We start from the raw sequence: 19,054 nt of genomic DNA on the forward strand, positions 1-19,054 counted from the left end.
TCTGAAGTAACTGTATGTCCTTCATTAGATCTACCAACTCTACTTAGGGCAGCACAGTGGCTCAATGGTTAGCACTGCTGCCTCACAGCACCAAAGTCCCAGGTTTGATTCCAGCCTTGGTCGATTGTGTGGAGTTTGCATGTTCTTCCCGTGTCTGTGTGGGTTTCCTCCGGGTGCTCCGGTTTCCTCCCACAGTCATAAAGATGTGCAAGTCAGGTGTATTGGCCGTGCTAAATTGCCCGTAGTGTTAGGTGCATTAGTCAGAGAGGGATGGGTCTGGGTGAGTTACTCATTGGAGGGTCGTTGTGGACCGGTTGGGTTGAAGGGCCTGTTTCCACACTGTAGGGAATCTAATCTAAACCTAACACAAGGCCCTTAATAAGGCTGGAAATCTGAAACTTTAGGCATAAGAAGCACACTACCTTAATCCCACCCTGGATTCCTGATCTTCAGTGTAGTCCCTCCAAACCAGTTGTTTTGTTTGGCTTGGTCTCCGGACAAAACATAGAAAACTCCTATGGCTGTGATAGGGTTTTTTTTGGTTGTTTAATCCCAAAGGATTGGCTGAGCTTTTCTGTGGATGTGTGTGTGTGAGTGAACTTTGGAACAAAATGACAGCAAGAAGTTCATGAATACCTGGAGAGATTGGATCTAAAACTTCAGGAGGGATATTGGAGGCAAACTGTACATATCACTAAGCACAAACACAAAAACAGGTACACAGACACACACACACAGACACACACACACAGACACAGACACACACAGACGCAGACAAACACACACACACATATGGACAAACGCAGACACATACAGACAGATACAGACACACACACACACAAGCACAGATACCAACACCTACACAGGCACACATACGCAGACACACACAAACACAGACACAAACACACAGGCAAACACACACAAATGCATACACACACACAAAGATACACAGAAACATATATATACATGCACACACACATGCATACGCACAAATACATCCACACCTATATATTTTATATATGCGTACACACAATCTCTCTCTGCTGTCCCTCATTTTAGTATTTGTAACAAAGATAATGAGGAGTCTATTATGTTATTTTGCTTATCTGTTTTCATAAATAATTCTAGAATTTTGCGTTTTATCTTTCCCACAGGGTAACTCGCTACTCTTAATGCCCGGTATTCTCAAGGTGTATTTGGAAAATGGACAGACCAAGGCCTTTCGATTTGAGAAAAATACAACAGTGAAGGTAATGACGGCTATAGGTGTTCTTTGTTCCTTGCTGTGAATTTTCCCGTTTGTTGATTTTGCTCAGCTTTGAATGTACTATTAATTTTAACCATCTACTGGGGGTGGGGTAGGAGGGAGGGAGGAGGTGTTGGGGATAGGCTTGGTGGACAGGGCAGTGAATGAGTGAAAACTTTTAATTCAGTTGTCAATGGATTAAAGTAGCATTAGTGACAAAGATATAGGAGAGAGATGATGGTGCTTTTTTTCTTTATTTCACTACTTTTGTACTTAAAGTTTGTAACTAGGTAGAACTTTTATAGAATCCCTACAGTGTGGAAACAGGCCCTTTGACCCAACAAGTCCACACTGATCCTCCGAGGAGTATCCCATCCGGACCTATTCCCCTACACTATTACTTTACATTTCCCCTGACTAATCTACACATCCCTGAACACTGTGGGCAATTTAGCATGGACAATTTACCTAACCTGCACATCTTTGGATTGTGGGAGGAAACCAGAGCATCCGGAGGAAATCCACGTCAACACAGGGAGAAGATGCAAACCCCACACAGACAGTTGCCTGAGGCTGGAATCGAACCCAGTCCCTGGCGCTGTGAGGCAGCAGTGCTAACCACTGAGTCACCATGCTGCACCTAACTTTGTACTTAACGTGGTGCCGTGTGTGGCGGCATCGTGACTTGTCACCATACTCCTGTACTTTTATACTTGAGTACACGTGACAATAAAACCTAAAATCTAACTCTGTTTTAAAAACCAATTCTAGGCCATTCATTCCTGTCTACAAATGTTACTTTCCATTGTCACAATTTTTGTTTATGCTTTATGAACACTAAATGTTGTAAATCAACATTTCCATTCAAGTGCCATAATGTTTTTACAAGCTGCAGCCACTCAGTGATTTCCCTCAATATGATGTGTAGTAAAGACTCAGGTTTGTTATCTAACCATGGAAGCTGCTCTGGGCAATCTAGTATTCATTAATATAAATAATAGTGAGATTGAATTGGATTTATCATTCTGATAAATGTTAGATTCAGCACCTTACCTTTAAACAGAGGTCTCCTCTGGGAGCACTGGTGAGACATAAACATCCAATAAATGACTGGTTCCAAATTCAAGGTACAGGCTGATTGACTGAAATGAGTTAGATTGTCTTGTCATACAGTCATGGAGTCATGCAGCACAGAAAGAGACCCTTCAGTCCAACACAACCATGCTGACCAGATATCCCAATCTGATCTAGTCCCATTTGCCAACATTTGGCCCATATCCCTCTCATCTCTTCCTATTCATCTACCCATTTACATGCCTTTTAAATGTTGCAATTGTACCAGCCTGCAACACGTCCTCTGGCAGCTGATTCCATACATGCACCAGCCTCTGTGTGAAAAAGTTGCCTGTCAGGTCTCTGTCAAATCTTTTCCCCTTCACTTTAAACCTATGCCCTCTAATTTTGGATTCCCCTATCCTGGGAAAATGACCTTGACCAGTCATCGTATCCATGCCCCTCCTGATTTCTATAAATCTCTATTAGGTCACCCCTCAGCCTCCGACACTCCAGGGAAAACAGCCCCAGCCTGTTCAGCCTCTCCATATAGCTCAAACCCTCCAACTCTGGCAACATCCTTTCTAACATTTTCTGAACCCTTTCAAGCTTGAGAATGTAGTTCTTACAGCAAGGTGACCAGAATTGAATGTAGTATTTTATAAGTTGCTTCACCAGTTTCCTGTACAGTTGCAACATGACCTCTCAATTCCTATATTCAATGCACTGACCAATGCACTGACAAACATGCCAACTGCCTTCTTCACTACCCTGTCTACCTGCAACTCCACTTTCAGGGAACTATGCACTTGCACTCCTAAGTATCTTTGTTCAGTAGCACTCCCCAGGACCTTACCATTAAGTGTATAAGTCCTGCCCTGATTTGCCCTATCAAAATGCAGCACCTCACATTTATCTAAATTAAACTCCATCTGCCATTCCTCGGCCCATTGACCCATTTGATCAAGATCCTATTGTATTCTGAGATAACCTTCTTCACTATTACTACATCACCAATTTTTGTTTCATTAACATCCTGTTTTGCCCAGTGAAACCTTGTCATTTAATCTCTCCTGCCTTCCATCACAGACCTTTCCTTTTTCTCTTTCACCACTCACTGCTCTCTGTCTGCAATATTCATTTTGAACCTGTTACATCTCCAACTCTCACTAATTCTGAAATATGCTCTTCATTAATGCTGAAACTTTAATTTTGTTTCTCTCTCCATAGATACAGTCTGACCAGTTTATTATTTCCAGCTTTTTCTATTTTTTATTTCAGAGTCTCAGTATTCTGATCTGCCCCTTATATTAACATGATTTTTATTAACAACATCAATGACAACAATCTGCATTTAGAGAGTGTATTTACTCAGGTGTTTCACAGGACATTTATGAAACCAAAATTGACACAAATCATATAAAGAGATACTAGGATAAATGATAAAACTCTTAGTGAAAGCGATGTGTCTTAAAGGAGGTGAAAGGAATGGAAAGGCAGGGAAATGCTGAACTTGGCTATCAGCGATGGAATGTTTAAAGTCAGGGAGTTGAATGAGGCCAGAATTTGAAGAATGTAGATGTCTTGGAGGATGGTAGTAGTGGAGGACACACAGAAATAAGGATGGTCAAGAAAATGGAGGGTTTTGAAATGAAGAATAATGGTCAAGTCAATGTACACCAAAGAGACAGAGTTCAGGTGAACAGGAACCTGTAAGTTAAATGTAGGCAACAGATTTTTGGCTAAGCTATCATCTATGAAGGGTGGGGGATGGGACACCGGGCAGGAATTCAGACCTCAATATAATTAAGTTGCAGTAGAGTGTTTCAGCAATAGATGAGTCGAGGATGGAGTCAGGCAATAGTATTGAGGTGGGATATAGGCAGTCTTAGTGATGATGTGGATTTGTGGTAGGATCTCTGGTCAAATGTGGTTCCCAGGTTGCAAAGTCTGGTTCAGCCTCAGCTAGTTGAGAGCGAGGTGGAATTGGTAACTAGAGAACACAGCAGGACTTGAAGATAATAGCTTTAGTCTTTCTGGTATTCAGTTTGAAGAAATCTTCTCTCATCAGTACTGAATGTGAATCCAAAGTCTGACAGTCTGGAGACATTGGAGGTTGGAATGGAATCATAGTTCAATAATTTCTTTAAGAATTTAATTTGGTTATGAACTGAAAGAGCAAGATTGATTATACTGTAGCCATCTGGTCATCTGTGAAATGAGCAAACTTTGAGGTACAATACTGACCACGTTTCAGAAGTAGCTCTTTAGCATTAAAGCACTTTGGAACATCTTTTGGTGATAAAAAATGTGTTGTCCTAATGCTGTCGATTTCTTTAATGCACATGAACAGTATACAAAAGCAACCGAATCTGCAGAATAGCAAACAAAACATAGAACAAAAATTATTGATGTAGGCTTGTCGGTCAACACTTGATTTTTAATCTGATTTTCAAGGTAATATCCAAAGTCTTGTATTCACTGCGTAATGGATGAAAGCATTTATCCACTAAAGGCCAAATTCTGCAGTGAGGATTGTCAAGATTCATGGATGATAACTGAAATAAGTCAACTCCGAAAATGCTTTTCCATTTTTGCAAGTCAATGTATCCAGCAATTAAAAAAGCTTTCAAAAGCTTTTAGACATTGACAGAACAGGACAGACAATAGATGTTGGAAAGGGAAGCAAGAACGACTGCTAATTACAATGGGCTCTGTTCCTGCCAATGGCAGAGGTACTGGGAGATATGGTAACCCCCTCGACCTTTATGTCTGGTCACCAATTAGTTCTAGTCAAGAAAGTCCATGGGCAACCTATTCAATCTGCTAAGGTCTTAAGTAATCAATTATTGGCCACTGATGAGCGTCAAATGACCACCTTCGATGTCTCTCTCTTTACATTCCTGCTGGTGTTGGTTTCCCTGGAAAACCAGGGTGACCTCGCTGCCGGATTGGGAGGGGGGAATCTCCAGTTACCCCAAATGGCATCTACCTCTAAACTCCCTGACCATCCCCCATTGCCTTCCCACACTGTGACAAGAAGATAAAGAAGACTTGTGTTATTGCAGCTGGATCTGATGATGAGTAGGCCTTGCCTGACTTCAGGACTCAAAGGCTGCTAGCCTCTGATTGGCAGGCAGTTTCTGACAACCCAGGATACTAGCACTGAGCCCAATGAAGGGCCAGGAAACTCGCCCAGGCTTACCAAGTCAGCTCTGACTGTCTTCTCAGCCAAGGGCAGGGGTACATTACTCACTACCGAAAGCCAGTGTGAGAAAAAAGAGGAACTTCATGCCTTCTGAGTCGATATATTAGGCACCAGGATTGTGGATGGTGCATAGGTTTGAACAATTTATAGAGCAAGAGATGTAATGAGTGGATGGAGGAGGGGGTTTGGACAGCGGGTGGAGAAGGGGTTTGGGAGGGTGGGTGAAGAAGGGGGTCGGGAGGGTGGGTGATGAATGGGCTTGGGAGAGAGAGTGGATAAGGGGTTTGGGACAGTAGGTGGAGAAGGGGGCTGGGAGAGTGGGTGGAGAAGGGGGTTGGGAGAGTGGGTGGAAAAGGGGGTGGGAGAGTGGGTGGAGAGTGGGTGAAGAAGGAGGCTAGGAGTGTGGGTAGAGAAAGGGGCTGGGAGAGTGGGTGGAGAAGGGGTTTGGGAGAGTGGATGGAAAACGGGGCTGGGAGAGTGGATGGGGACGGGGGTTTGGGAGTGGATGGAGACGGGGATTTGGGAGAGTGGATGGGGATGGGGCTTTGGGAGAGTGGATGAGGACGGGAGTTTGGGAGAGTGGATGGGGACGGGGGTTTGGGAGAGTGGATGGGGACGGGGGTTTGGGAGAGTGGATGGGGACGGGGGTTTGGGAGAGTGGAATGGGACGGGGGTTTGGGAGAGTGGAATGGGACGGGGTTTGGGAGAGTGGATGGTGACGGGTGTTTGGGAGAGTGGATGGTGACGGGTGTTTGGGAGAGTGGATGGGGACGGGGGTTTGGGAGAGTGGATGGGGATGGGGTTCGAAGAATGGGTGGAGAAGGGGGTATGAATGTGGATGGAGGATGAGGTTGGGACACTGGATAGAGCAGGGGGTTCCCACAGCAATGGAGCAGCAGATGTAGACTGTGGATGGAACAGGGACTGCAGACTTGGGCAGTGAGTAAGGCAGGATGTTAGGGATGATTTAACACTTTTTCCTTCATATTTCTGCAGTGCTTATTATCATGTTGCTTCGGAGTCTTCTTAGATCGTAAGAACATAAGGAACAAGTGGAGAAGTCGGCCATTTAGCTCCCTGACTCCTATCCTGCCATTATGCAAGATCATGGATGATCTGCTCCAGCCCTCAACTCCTGTTTCATGCTCACGTCTTAATATTTTAAATATCTACCTAGAGTTTCTTTAAATACTTTCTGGGATCTCAACTCCACAACTCCTTGTGATCGAGAATTCAGATATTCACCTTGCTCCGGGAAAAGAAATTTTTTCCATGTCATTCTGTAACTATGTCCCCTAGTTTGAGATTCCCAAACAAGTGGAAACATCTTCTCAACATCCAGCCTTTCACGTTCCCTGAGAATCCTATATGTTTCAATCAGGTCACCCCTCATTCTTCTACACTCGAGTGAATAATGGCCGAATCTGTTTAGCCGTTCCTGAGAACTCAACCTCTTCGTCCCAGGAATCAGCCAATAGGAGAGGATTTTAGATTAGATTACTTACAGTGTGGAAACAGGCCCTTCGGCCCAACAAGTCCACACCGACCCACCGAAGCTCAACCCACCCAGACCCATTCCCCTACACAAAACACTACGGGCAATTCAGCATGGACAATTCACCTAACCTGCACATCTTTGGACTGTGGGAGGAAACCGGAACACCCGGAGGAAACCCACAGACACGGGGAGAATGTGCAAACTCCACACAGTCAGTCGCCTGAGGCGGGAATTGAACCCAGGTCTCTGGCGCTGTGAGGCAGCTGGGGATAGGTAAAACGACCATATATCTTCAACAGGAAATTCAGAAAGGCAATAAGAAATTAATTTTGTTTTCCCTTTCTACTGAAATTTGAAAGGATATCATCCTCAGCTTGAAGTCAAAGTTATCCATCCGTTGTATTGAGCATTTTGCTCTGGTTTTGAAGGAACGATACACTATCAACAAGATCTATATCTTACATGATGATGAACTCATTGAGCAGGTACGTTGGGGTTTCTTTGAACTGTTTACATGAGGGAGTGATATCCTTGAGAGTTTGCAAGCTTTTAAGTAGACAACTAAAGTTACCCACATGTTCATCTACAGAATGAAACCCTTAACCATCCTCTGTATCAGTTCTGAGGAAGGGTCACTGGACCCACCGGGTCACAATAACTCTGATTTCTCTTCACAAATGCTGCCAGACCTGCTGAACTTTTCCAGCAACTTCTGTTTTTGCCTCTATATCTGTTGGCTTTGTTACCTAACATTGGACTGCTGTCCAAATCTGGCATTTTGAGTAGTTTGTTCCATTTGCTGCAGCCTAAAGAAAAGTTCTGTTTTTGGAGACTTTGTGAATGGAATTTGAACAAAGCAGCATCTCTTGGCTTTATCAAATTCTGGTTCAGAAATGCTGATCAATATTACACAACATAGGAGTGAAGAAGATGTCTCTCTGCATTACCTATGGTATTTCCTGGTAATCACTTTTCTGGGAAGGCAAATTGTACGTTCACTTTGGATAAAAAATTAGATTGGATATAGGAGTCAAGCAGTCTTCTCACAACAATTCCAGGATATTGGTGAGGTCACACCTAAACGACTGTTTACAGTTTGGGTCCATCTACCAAAGGAAGGATGTAACAGCAGAAGAGGGGCTGTGACCAGTCAGATTGGTTCCTAGAATGAGGTGGTTGTCTTATGTTGGAAGGTTGAGTAAATGAATTCAGTGTTTCTTGAAGTTCAGAAGAATGCGAGGAGATAGAATGGAAATCCATGGGACTGTTCTTAATGTCCCATATAACATAAAATATGACAGGTAGCTGCCTTCCTGTCCACTCCAACCTGCTCCTGATAAAATGAAGGTACGTGAGTGAGTGCCAACATCAGCAACTGAACTGTATTTTTAAAAGAAATTAACAGGTATTTGGAATTGTTAACTTGATCTAAATATTACATTGGCAGTGCCATGATATACTTGGCATGGGTCAGCTCTTTTCTTAAGCAGACTGGTTAAAAGATGGGAGGAAAGAGAGTGGTGGTCCATCCTTCTTCGGGTGGCGTGTCCACATCGAGAGCCTTCCCCTCGGCTGTCACTCCCCACCTTTGTAAGTTCCCATATGGCTGGTGAATCTCGCACATAGGGTCACTCACACTCTCAGAATGAGATGCTGCCCAAGGAGAACCGGGATGGAGAGTTGAGTTGTGAATTTTTGGAAAACTGTATTTTGGAGAGCTGAGGATGGTCTGACATTGAGCCTATTCAAGGTAAAGGGTGGCAGATTTTTGTGTTCTAAAAGAACAAAGGGATATGGAGATAGTACAGGAAGGTGAAGTTAAGGTACATGTTAATTATAATTTTGTTGAATGGTGGAGCAAATGGCCTGCCCCAGTTCCTAATGCTTATATTTCATCTGTTCAACTGCAAAATGTATGTAAAAATTGATTCAGCATGGAAATAACAAGTTTTATTGAGACTGCTAAAAATAGCATTGCATTGCAAGTAATTAAAGAACTTGGGGATTGGGCCTCTATTTAACAAAAGGAAGCCTGGGCTGATATCAACAAATGTATCCAGAGAAGCCCCCCTCCTCTGTATCACAACACCACCCAGTGCGAAATGCTTCTTGTTAAAACATAAGCTTAAAGAAATTTTTTTGTTGATTATTTCCACAGTGTGACAATAAGAAGGTATTTCCTGATATAAATGTTTTCTACCTTGTCACAGGTGGTCCAGAAGCGAGAGCCCCGTGATTATAGGTGTCTCTTCAGGGTTTGTTTCCTGCCAAGAGATCCACTTGTACTTTTACAAGATGATCCAGTTACTTTTGAATACCTCTACTCACAGGTATCTATTTGACATGAAGGATCATGGTAAGCCCCTTCTCACAATCATGACTGACCACACCAAAAAAGGTTCTGTTTCCCAAGAGCGATAAAGCCGGAGGACGTATTCTGTGCTTAAAGTGGAATATATTCAAAACTAATACGCTGAAGTACATTAGGGAAGATTATGACCTTGTGCTAATATCACTGGACTATTAATCCAGAGACCCAGCTAATGTTTTAGGAGCCTCAGAACAAATCCTGCCACTGCAGATGGTGGAATTTGAATTATCTGGAATTAAGGGTCAAATGTGGATTGTTAGGAAAAACTCATCCAGTTCACTAAAATCCTTCAGGGAAGGAAACTACATACATGTGACCCAGACCCACAGCAATGTGGTTGACTCTGAAACCACCCTCTGGGTAATTAAGGGATATGGTCAGCGATACCCTCATCCCCTAAATGAATTTTAAAAATATTTCGATGAGGACATTGGGGAACATACCTCTAAGGGAATGGAGTAAATCAGCTTGGGCGATTCACACAAACATTAAATAGATTACTTTCAGACAATAGCAATTTTTGATAAATCATATAAACATGTCATTTGATAAGTGTGGCTGGTCTAGGAGAAATGGGTGACTTTGGATCTGCCAAAATCCCCACCTCCAGTGGTTTTGCACACCTGTCTGTATCTGTTGTAGATTAATAGTTAGGGATGAATTACCGTGATTAGTTAATAGTAATATTATCATTGTACAATTAACATAGCAAGATTGCAGATGGTGAACTAGATGGACTTCATTTTCATACATCCAGCAATTTCGGTATTTGTGAGATGTTCTGTATTCATGGTTAAAATTATAGTTGACATGTGGGGATTGGCAATTTGAGTTTTGTAGCAGCTAGAGAAAGTGAGGTGGTTCTCTGCAGAGCAGAGAAAATTAAGGGGAGATTTAATACGGGTGTCTATAAATACAAGCGGCTTTGACTGAGTAAATGAAAAGAAACTGTTTTCATTATTTTCACTTTGGTTCCTAACCTGAAGGCACTGGTTTAAGGTCAAAGAACAGTGGGCAGATGAGCAATGTTCCCTCTCAGAGGTCCTGTAGATTTCAATGACTTTCGGTTCTGGAAGATCCTGCAGGAATTTCAGAATTCCATGCAGCAGAAAAATAATTTATGAGAAAGGAGGTGAAAGTTTATATTCAGTGTGTTATAAACTGAAATTCACTGCCTGAAAAAGAATGGTGGATGTAGGTTTGACAGTAAGATTTGTTTAGTGTTTGTAGATAATTTCTGCTCAACCTGTTTTTGAAATTAATTCAAGGGATCAGGGCATCACTGACTAGGCTAACATTTGTTACCCATTCCGAATTGTCCAGATGGCAGTTAAAAGTCAAACCACATTGCTGTGGGTCTGGAGTCACATGTAGGCCAGACGGTAAGGATGGCAGACTCCTTCCCTAAGGAATGTTCGTGACCTAGATGAGTTTTTCACCAACAATGGTTCACTGTTATCATTAGACTTTTAATTCCAGATTTTTATTGAATTCCAGTTTCCAGCATCTACCATGGTGGGATTCAAACCCAGGTCCCCAGAACATTACCTGGGTCTCTGGATTAAGAGTCCAGTTGTACCACTAAATGATCACCCTCCTTCAGAGCTCAGAGGTGTTTTTACACACCTCTGGAGCAGATGGGACTTACAGCCAAAACTCCTAGCTCAAAGGTAGGGACATTGCCACTGTACCACAGAGCCTTTGATTAGTTTTGGATACGTAGTTGTAAAGAAAATATGTAGAGCTACAAGGAAAGAACTAGGGTGTTGGTTTAACTGGACAGATCGTTCAAAGAACCAGCAGCAACACAATGCACTTGCGAAGCCAAGACAGACAAAGCTATGGACCAAGTGCTGGAAAAGGGGTTTTTGACAAGCGCATACTTGATGGACCAAGGGGCATTTTTCTGTTGCATAGTTTTATTCTATTCTGTAATTTTGTGAAAGCATTTGTAAGTGGTGGCAATTTGTGTGGATATTTTCTAGATTGCTGTGTGATGCCTTTAGTAATCTCTTTTACAGAGTTGCAATGATGTGCTGCTGGAGAGGTTTGCGATGGAGATGAAATACAGCACTGCTATCCATCTCGCAGCACTGCAAATTCAGGAATGCATCCTCAGCTCCAACCATTCTGAGAAAGTCTCCATGAAGTACATTGAGTGAGTCAATACATTGGGCAGATTGAACTGGGCAATGCTTCAGCTGCACCTCACACCACACTATGTTCGCACAGCACTATATGGACTTCTTGATAGCAAGACCCCTGTTTCATAAGCCATCACATCAGTCAGACACTTTCTTAGTGAGCTGCTTAATTGGCAAATCTTCCCATTAATGTGATCCTTCATTAGCTAGTCTTCCTTTTATTGAAACTCCTTATTAACGAGATTCTTTATTAGTCAGTTTCCTTGTTAATAAGATTCCTAGCGAGTGAGACGTTTGTTTGGAGGAACTTGCTGTTAGTGAGGCATTGTTTGCATGAGTTTAGCAACTAGACCCTTCATTAAGGACACTCCTCATTGACAGCACTCAGTGTTTGTGAAACTCCAGGCTAGAGGAACTTCTCAGTTATGAGTTACTTCACTAACATGTCATAGAATTACCCCTTTAAGTGGAATTAATCTTAGATTCTTATTTTTAGTCTTCTACTTGAAGACTAACTCCTTGGCACTTCGTAATTCTTTAAATTTCATCCAGACCCAATTTTAAATTGGGATAGGAATGGAAGTCAACTTAGCATCAATCTCTACTGACACAAAAACAGGCCCAGACACCTTTCACTCCCAGACCCTGTCAGTGTGACCTCAATAGCTGTAACAGCAGTCCACTGATAGAGTCATAGAGATGTACAGCATGCAAACGGACCTTTGGTCCAACCCGTCCATGCCGACCCGATGTCCTAACTTAATCTAGTCCCATTTGCCAGCACTTGGCCCATATCACTGTAAACTCTTCTTTTTGATATACCCTTCCAGATCCCTTTTAAATGTTGCAATTGTACCAGCCTCCACCACTTCCTCTGGCAGCTCATTCCCTACACGCACCACCCTTTGTGTGAAAAAGTTTCCCCTCAGGTCCCTTTCAAATATTTCCCCTCTCACCCTTTGGTTCTGGACTCCTGCACCCAGAGAAATCACTTTGTCCATTTACCCAATCCGTGCCCCTCATGATTTTCTAAACCTCTATAAGGTCACCCCTCAGCCTCCGACGCTCCAGGGAAATCAGCCCCAGCCTATTCAACCTGTCCCTATAACTCATACCCTCCAACCCTGGCAACGTCCTTGTAAATCTTTTCTGAAGCCTTTCAGGTTTCACAACTAGGAAGCAGAAGTGCAGTATTTGGTATATTCTTCCTGAGAAAACAAGAATTTTTTTTAAAAATCCAACATGCATTGAATATTTCTAGCCAATATTTATTGCTCATCAAAATCAGGTTTTCAATTCACATTGCTGTGTGTCAGCTATTGCTGTGTACAAATTAACTGCAATGTTTCTTTTATCATGACCGTGACCATATTTTAAAAGTACTTTATTAGCAATAAAGCACTTTGGGTCGTCCCAAGGTTCTGAATCATATACAGGGATCCCTGATTTACAAACGTCCAACTTAAGAATGCTCATACAGATCATTCTGCTAAAGCGTGCATTTTGTTAATGTGAATTCGCTATAACATAATTGACGAATTGGGGACACTGTTTCTATAGTGTGAACTTTTGTGTATAACACGACCATGGCCCCATTAGTTTAAATAGTGCTGCTATTACGTGATTTTCTTATAACACAGGTTTGCACGAGAACAGAACAATAGCGTTATAGCAGAACTGACTGTACTTATGAATGTGTTCCATTACATGTTCATAACTTTAACGACCAGATATCCAAACATTTCCTGTACTTATGAATAGCTGCTTTCCATTGTCCTGTATTGTGTGCTGCCATGTGTACAAACCAACTTGTGAACAAACTCCAGAATGGAACCCATATGCAAACCAGACACTCCCTGTATTGGAAATCACTATGGCAACTGTCACAATGTAGTTGCAGCTTCAGATCACCAGATGGCTCTATGAGGTAGGGTTCTTTGTTCCAACTCCACCTTCATTGTGCATAAGCTGCAACTATTAATTAATTGAACATGGGATTTTAAAACAAAATCACTCATAAATCATGGGTGATGCTGGCTGGCCCAGCTTTTCTTGCTCATCCCTTGTTGCCCTTGAGAAGGTGGCGGTGAGCTGCCATCTTGAACTGCTGCAGTCCACGTACTGTGGATTGACCCACAATGCCCCTAGAGTTGGAATTGCAGGATTTTGACCCAGTGACATTGAAGAAATGGCAATAGATTTCCAAGTCAGAATGGTAAGTGGTTTGGAGGGATAGTTTCCAATGTCACAAATATCATAGCTCTTCTGGGAGTCAGTACAGACACAATGGGTGAAATAGCCTTTTTCTGTACTGTACAATTCTATGATTGAGGTGAAATAGTTTTAAATGCAACCTTATTATTTTCAGGATGAATTGGGGAATTGAGAATTTTGTCTCATCAACTGTACTTGACAACATGAAAGAGAAAGATATCAGAAAGGCCATTAACTATCACCTTAAGAACAATCATAGTTTGATTGCACCAGGACAAAAGGTAATTCTTTATAACTGGCTATCCAAAGGTAAAAGTGAGTTTTTTTAAAAAATCAATCTTTACTGCTTTCCACCCAATCACAGATGCTCTTTCTGCACATACCCTTGAGTTTTTTTATGCCTTGTTTAAATACTGTTACATCTCAAAGTGCTCTCAGTTCTGACAAAGCATTCCCCATGTTAACTGTTTTCCTCCCTCCAATCATGCTACCTGACTTGCTGAATATTTCCAACTTTTTCAGCTATCTATTTCAGATTTACAGCTTTCTTGGTCGTTTTGCTGTTTTATAAAGTTGTGCTGTTGCATAAACCATGACTCAATGTGTAGCGCACTTGCCGTTTGGTCAAAACATTGTGGATCAGGTCCAATTCTGGAGACTTGAGAACAAGTAACTTGGTTGATGTTGCAGTGCAGTAATGAGGGCATGCTGAAGTGCTTAAGGTGCCATCTGTTGAATGAGTCATTAAACCAAGGTCCCTTCCTGCTCTCCGGAGATTTCATAGAATAGAATCCCTCCAGTGTGGAAACAGGCCATTTGGCCCAACAAGTCCACACTGTCCCTCCGAAGTGTAACCCACCCTGACCCATTCCCCTATCCACGACTCTATATGTACCCCTGATTAATGCACCTAACCTACACATCCCTGAATAATATAGTCAATTTAGCGTGGCCAATGTACCTAACCTGCACATCTTTAGATTGTGGGAGGAAACTGGAGGAAACTCGTGCAGACACGGGGGAACATGCAAACGCCAGACGGACAGTGCCCCGAGGCTGGAATTGATTCCAGGTCCCTGGCACTGTGAGGCAGCAGTGCTAACCACTGATCCAAGAGCACAGGAGTATTTCAAAGACTTGGACAGTTCTTCTTGTGTCCAAGAGAATCGATAGCTCTCAATTAAGAGAACAAGCAAAATAATTATCGTTCATTTACACATTACGATTATGGAATCTTTTTACTGCACTGTGTACAATACTGATCACCATATGTATGGAAGGATATTAATGCATTGTGATTGGTGCGGGGCTTTACTAAACTGGACCTGTATAGGAGTTTAGATGAGTCAGAGGTGACTTCATTGAAACATGTAGGAACATGTGAAGAGGTTATTATCCCAAGTACAAAAGTTTCTAGTTTTATATTGAAGGGAAAATATTTCCCTTTACACTTTAATACTGTTGCTAAAGCAGGGCGGTGTAAAGTGTGAATGTTCTTTGCCTTCTAAGAATCAGTGAAATATTTATTTGTTACTTATTAAAGCCTCTTAAATATGTGTCTGAGTGACATTCCAGATCAAATCTGTATTCGTGAAGTATTAAAGGAGGAGAAAACGAACTTTTGCTGCTTTCTATGTTTCCATCTCCTGATGCTGTTAGCTCATTCCGAGTGTTTGGTTTTGCTGCCATTATTCATTCCTTGGTGATTTGTCCAAGTGGCCTTTCCTCATATGGGAACCTGGTCGTGAATGATTGCTGTATTCAACTGTAGAGGGCATCACAATGAAGCCCTGTCATACCCAGAGACAAAAACCCCATAAAACCGGCAGATGACACATACTGGTCTGCCCCTCTTGTAATCAAGCTTCATCAAGGGCCGAAGGGCCTGTTCTGCACTGTATTGAAATTAAGCTTCATTGTGTCCAAGGATCACAATTCTTTTTAAACTCGCTATTTTCTCCATTTGTCTCCACCTTAAATCCAGCCTGAGTTAATGGCCATCATCTGAAGGGCAAACACTGAACTTTTATCCCTTAACCCAAGATCATTGAGGCCTATTTAAAGGAATGAAAGACGTGTACCTAACAATATACTTTTTCACAAAAGAAGTCACAAATACTTCAGACCAAGTGACCCTGTTTTGAAATGTTGTCATTGTTATAGGACAGGAATCCTAGCAAACAATTTCCACAAGACAGGCTCCCACAAACAACAACACGATAACTAACCAAGGTACCTTGATAAAATGTTGGCTGAGTGGTAAATATTGGCCACTACTGTACTTACCATGGAATCTTGTTTAATTCTCTTTGTGGAATATCTCACATCTCAATCAAAGGATGGCAACTTTGTCCCTGAAGAACATTAATGAAGTTTTCCCAACAATTGGCAATAGATTTATGATCATCACTAGACTCTTTAATTCCAGATATTTACTGAATTAAAATTTCACCATTTTCCATGGCAGGATTCAAACAGTTCACAGGGCATTATCTGGGTCTCTGGATTAACAAAACAGCAATAACAGCACTAGACTATCACCTCCTCTATCAGTCAGCCAATCATTAATGCGTGCCTGTAAAGTGCCTCTCATCCTAAGTGCTTCAAGTTAATCTTAGCACCAGTGCAGAATTATCCTTTATCTTGAATCACCCTTCAATTTTTTTATCCATATACTGCATTTTAATAACACTTTTACAATCCCTCTATGGTCTCATACATCTCTAGGAAACTTTTCCTCCTTGACCGACAAGTCCATATCCTTTTAACCTCATCATGTGTTTGCCTTTTCTGCTGCTGTATTCCTCAATAAGAGACTTCAGTTGTGTATTTTCCTCCACTGCTTCTGCCTCTCTTTAGACATCCTCCTACTCAGCTGTGAAGTGATGTAGGAAATTCCACTGTAACCAGCACTATTAAGTTGAAGCTTGTTTGTAAAGAGTGCTTTAAACAAAATTGCTTTTTTGGGAAATGCAGTTTCAAAGCTGCATATTTTATAATTAGGTCATAAGTTTTAATTAAAGCTTCTCATATTGTAAGCCCAGTTAAGCATTTCAATATTTTTGTGTATGAAAGATTAAAGTTGATCAGCCCCTGAAATTGCTCATCATTATCTATCAGCCACTTTGTGATCCCCAGCGTTAACTGCAGACGTTCAGGACATTACATTTTAGGGAGGAAAACCAATTGTTCACAATATAAAGAATATCTTTGATAAATTGAGCTTCATGAATATACATCGATTATTTGATATTAAAACTCTTTTTTTTTGTAAAGCAGTTATTTAAATCCATGCAGCAAAGATAAAAGATAAAATGTATTCATCACATGGATTTTCCATTAATTTCTTTCAAATCAGAGGAAGTGTGCCTTGTTGTTTTATGGTAATAAACTCAACTGGATTAATTTGTTAAATAATGAAGTCATGGAATCAAAATGTGAAGATGGCAAATTAAATAGACATCTGAAAATTTAGAACTATAATTATGTCTGGGAAGGAAATGCTGAAAATCATGGTATATGCATTGAAGGAGAGAGTTATTGTAGGGTCTTTATAAACATGCAAGATTGAGTTTAAAGAGGATGTAACCACAAGGCCATACCTGCTGCCAATGCATAACCTGATTTGCTGATAGGTGTTTTCTGTCATTGTACTGAATCACTAGTTGGAAACTTCCAGGCGGGATTCCCATTATTTTCCGTTGAAAGTCTTTGACCATTTTTGATCAATGTTGCCACATGTGCAACGCTGTTGGGGACATCTTTTCATTAAAATAACTTTTCATGCCAGTATATTAAAATACACTCATTCTGTTTGAAGCAACTGATATCCACGGCACAAGTCCGGCTGAATTACCTGAACATACTGAGTGATCTTCGAGCATATGGAGGGAAAACCTTTAACGCAACCCTTCTGGTACGTAGGGAGAAACAGAAACTGGCTCATTTTTTTAAACTAGACTTTTTTGTCATCTTTAATAAATTTCTAATGAAATGCAACTTCTTCAGCTGCAGGACAGCGAATCATTTATCACATTGTTGGTCGGAGCCAAATATGGTATCAGCGAAGTTGTTAACAGCAAACTCAATATTATAAACCAGTTAACAGACTTCAACAACATCCAGAAGTTGGAATTGACTTTTGAGTATGAGAAGATCAGCGTGGTGAACATCTACCTGGTGGATGTGAAGGTAAAGGCTATTGATGCTAACTGCTTGCTTGAACAAGGACTTAGTACATTTTCTGATACGGGTGTTGTCTGGTCAAATCCTTGCTGCTGTGACCTGTGCTGCAGTAACATTTGTTCAGCAATTATTCCTATCCTCAGTTTGCTAATGTTTTGCAATGAAGTTACTTGCGGGTGACTCTTACCTTTGCTCACTGTCAATCAGACAGCAGATGGCTTTAGTACGTAGCCGCACTGGCACGTCCATGATCCCAACATCAAGAGACCTGACTGCAATTTAACTCGGCCCTGAGCTAGGGAGGTCTCTGCATATTTCCAGCCAGGCCAGGCCAATCTGATCAAGCCCAGAAAGTGAAGTGAAGGAAAGGGAGGAGGTACTAAGGACATTTACCAAGGAAAGGTGGGATTTCTGCCTCTCTGCCAGCCCATCTTGCCTGTTTTCCCAGAATGCCAGTGACACTAATCTGCTGACACCGGAGTAATTTCCAAAGGCAGCAGTGACTAGGCCACTGCAGATCAGTGGAAGGCAGGCTCTTCGAGTCATAATTCCTGCCTCTCCAATTACAAATTAATTCTGTTCCTCTGAATCATTCAAGCAATTTCTCCAGCACGAGGTTAGACTGACTGGCTTCTAGCTCCTGGTTTATCCTTTGCTCCTTTTTGAATAACAGTACTACATTGGCTGTCCTCAAGTCCTCTGACTCTTCTCCTGGGCCAGACAGGTATAGAAAATTATTGCAACGTCCCTGATTTCGCCCCTTGCCTCACTCACCAACCTGGAATATACTTCATCCAGCCCTGGACATTTATCGAATTCTAAGCCAGACCACTCAGAGCTCTCTCTGTCAATGATAATTTATTTAATTGTATCACAGACCTTCTCCCTGATTTCTGTATGCATATTGTCCATTTCACAAGTGAGTACTGTCTGAAAGTGTTCTTTTGGAATCCTACCTACATCCTCTGACTCCCTGCCTTACTCTGTGGTCCCAATGGCACGACTCTTTTACTCTAACTGTAAACCAGTTTAGGATTTCCTTCTATTTTAATTGTTAGTATCCCTTCATGTCACCAATTTTGGTCTCCTATTCTCCATTTTAAGTTCCCTCTTGAACATTCAGTACTCCTCTAGG

General features: G+C 41.7%; 1 protein-coding gene across 1 annotated transcript in view; it reads left to right on the top strand.

The window, feature by feature from the left end:
* Window positions 1-19,054, top strand: part of LOC132820020 (FERM and PDZ domain-containing protein 1-like) — a 43,950-nt gene that overhangs the window by 15,427 nt on the left and 9,469 nt on the right. Inside the window, 7 exon segments of the mRNA XM_060831947.1 lie at window positions 1,155-1,250; window positions 7,365-7,490; window positions 9,216-9,335; window positions 11,398-11,534; window positions 13,889-14,015; window positions 17,555-17,650; window positions 17,743-17,925. Coding sequence (XP_060687930.1) covers window positions 1,155-1,250; window positions 7,365-7,490; window positions 9,216-9,335; window positions 11,398-11,534; window positions 13,889-14,015; window positions 17,555-17,650; window positions 17,743-17,925 — 885 coding nt within the window.

Source organism: Hemiscyllium ocellatum, chromosome 11 (genome assembly GCF_020745735.1).
Source record: "Hemiscyllium ocellatum isolate sHemOce1 chromosome 11, sHemOce1.pat.X.cur, whole genome shotgun sequence".
NCBI classification, from domain to species: domain Eukaryota; kingdom Metazoa; phylum Chordata; class Chondrichthyes; order Orectolobiformes; family Hemiscylliidae; genus Hemiscyllium; species Hemiscyllium ocellatum.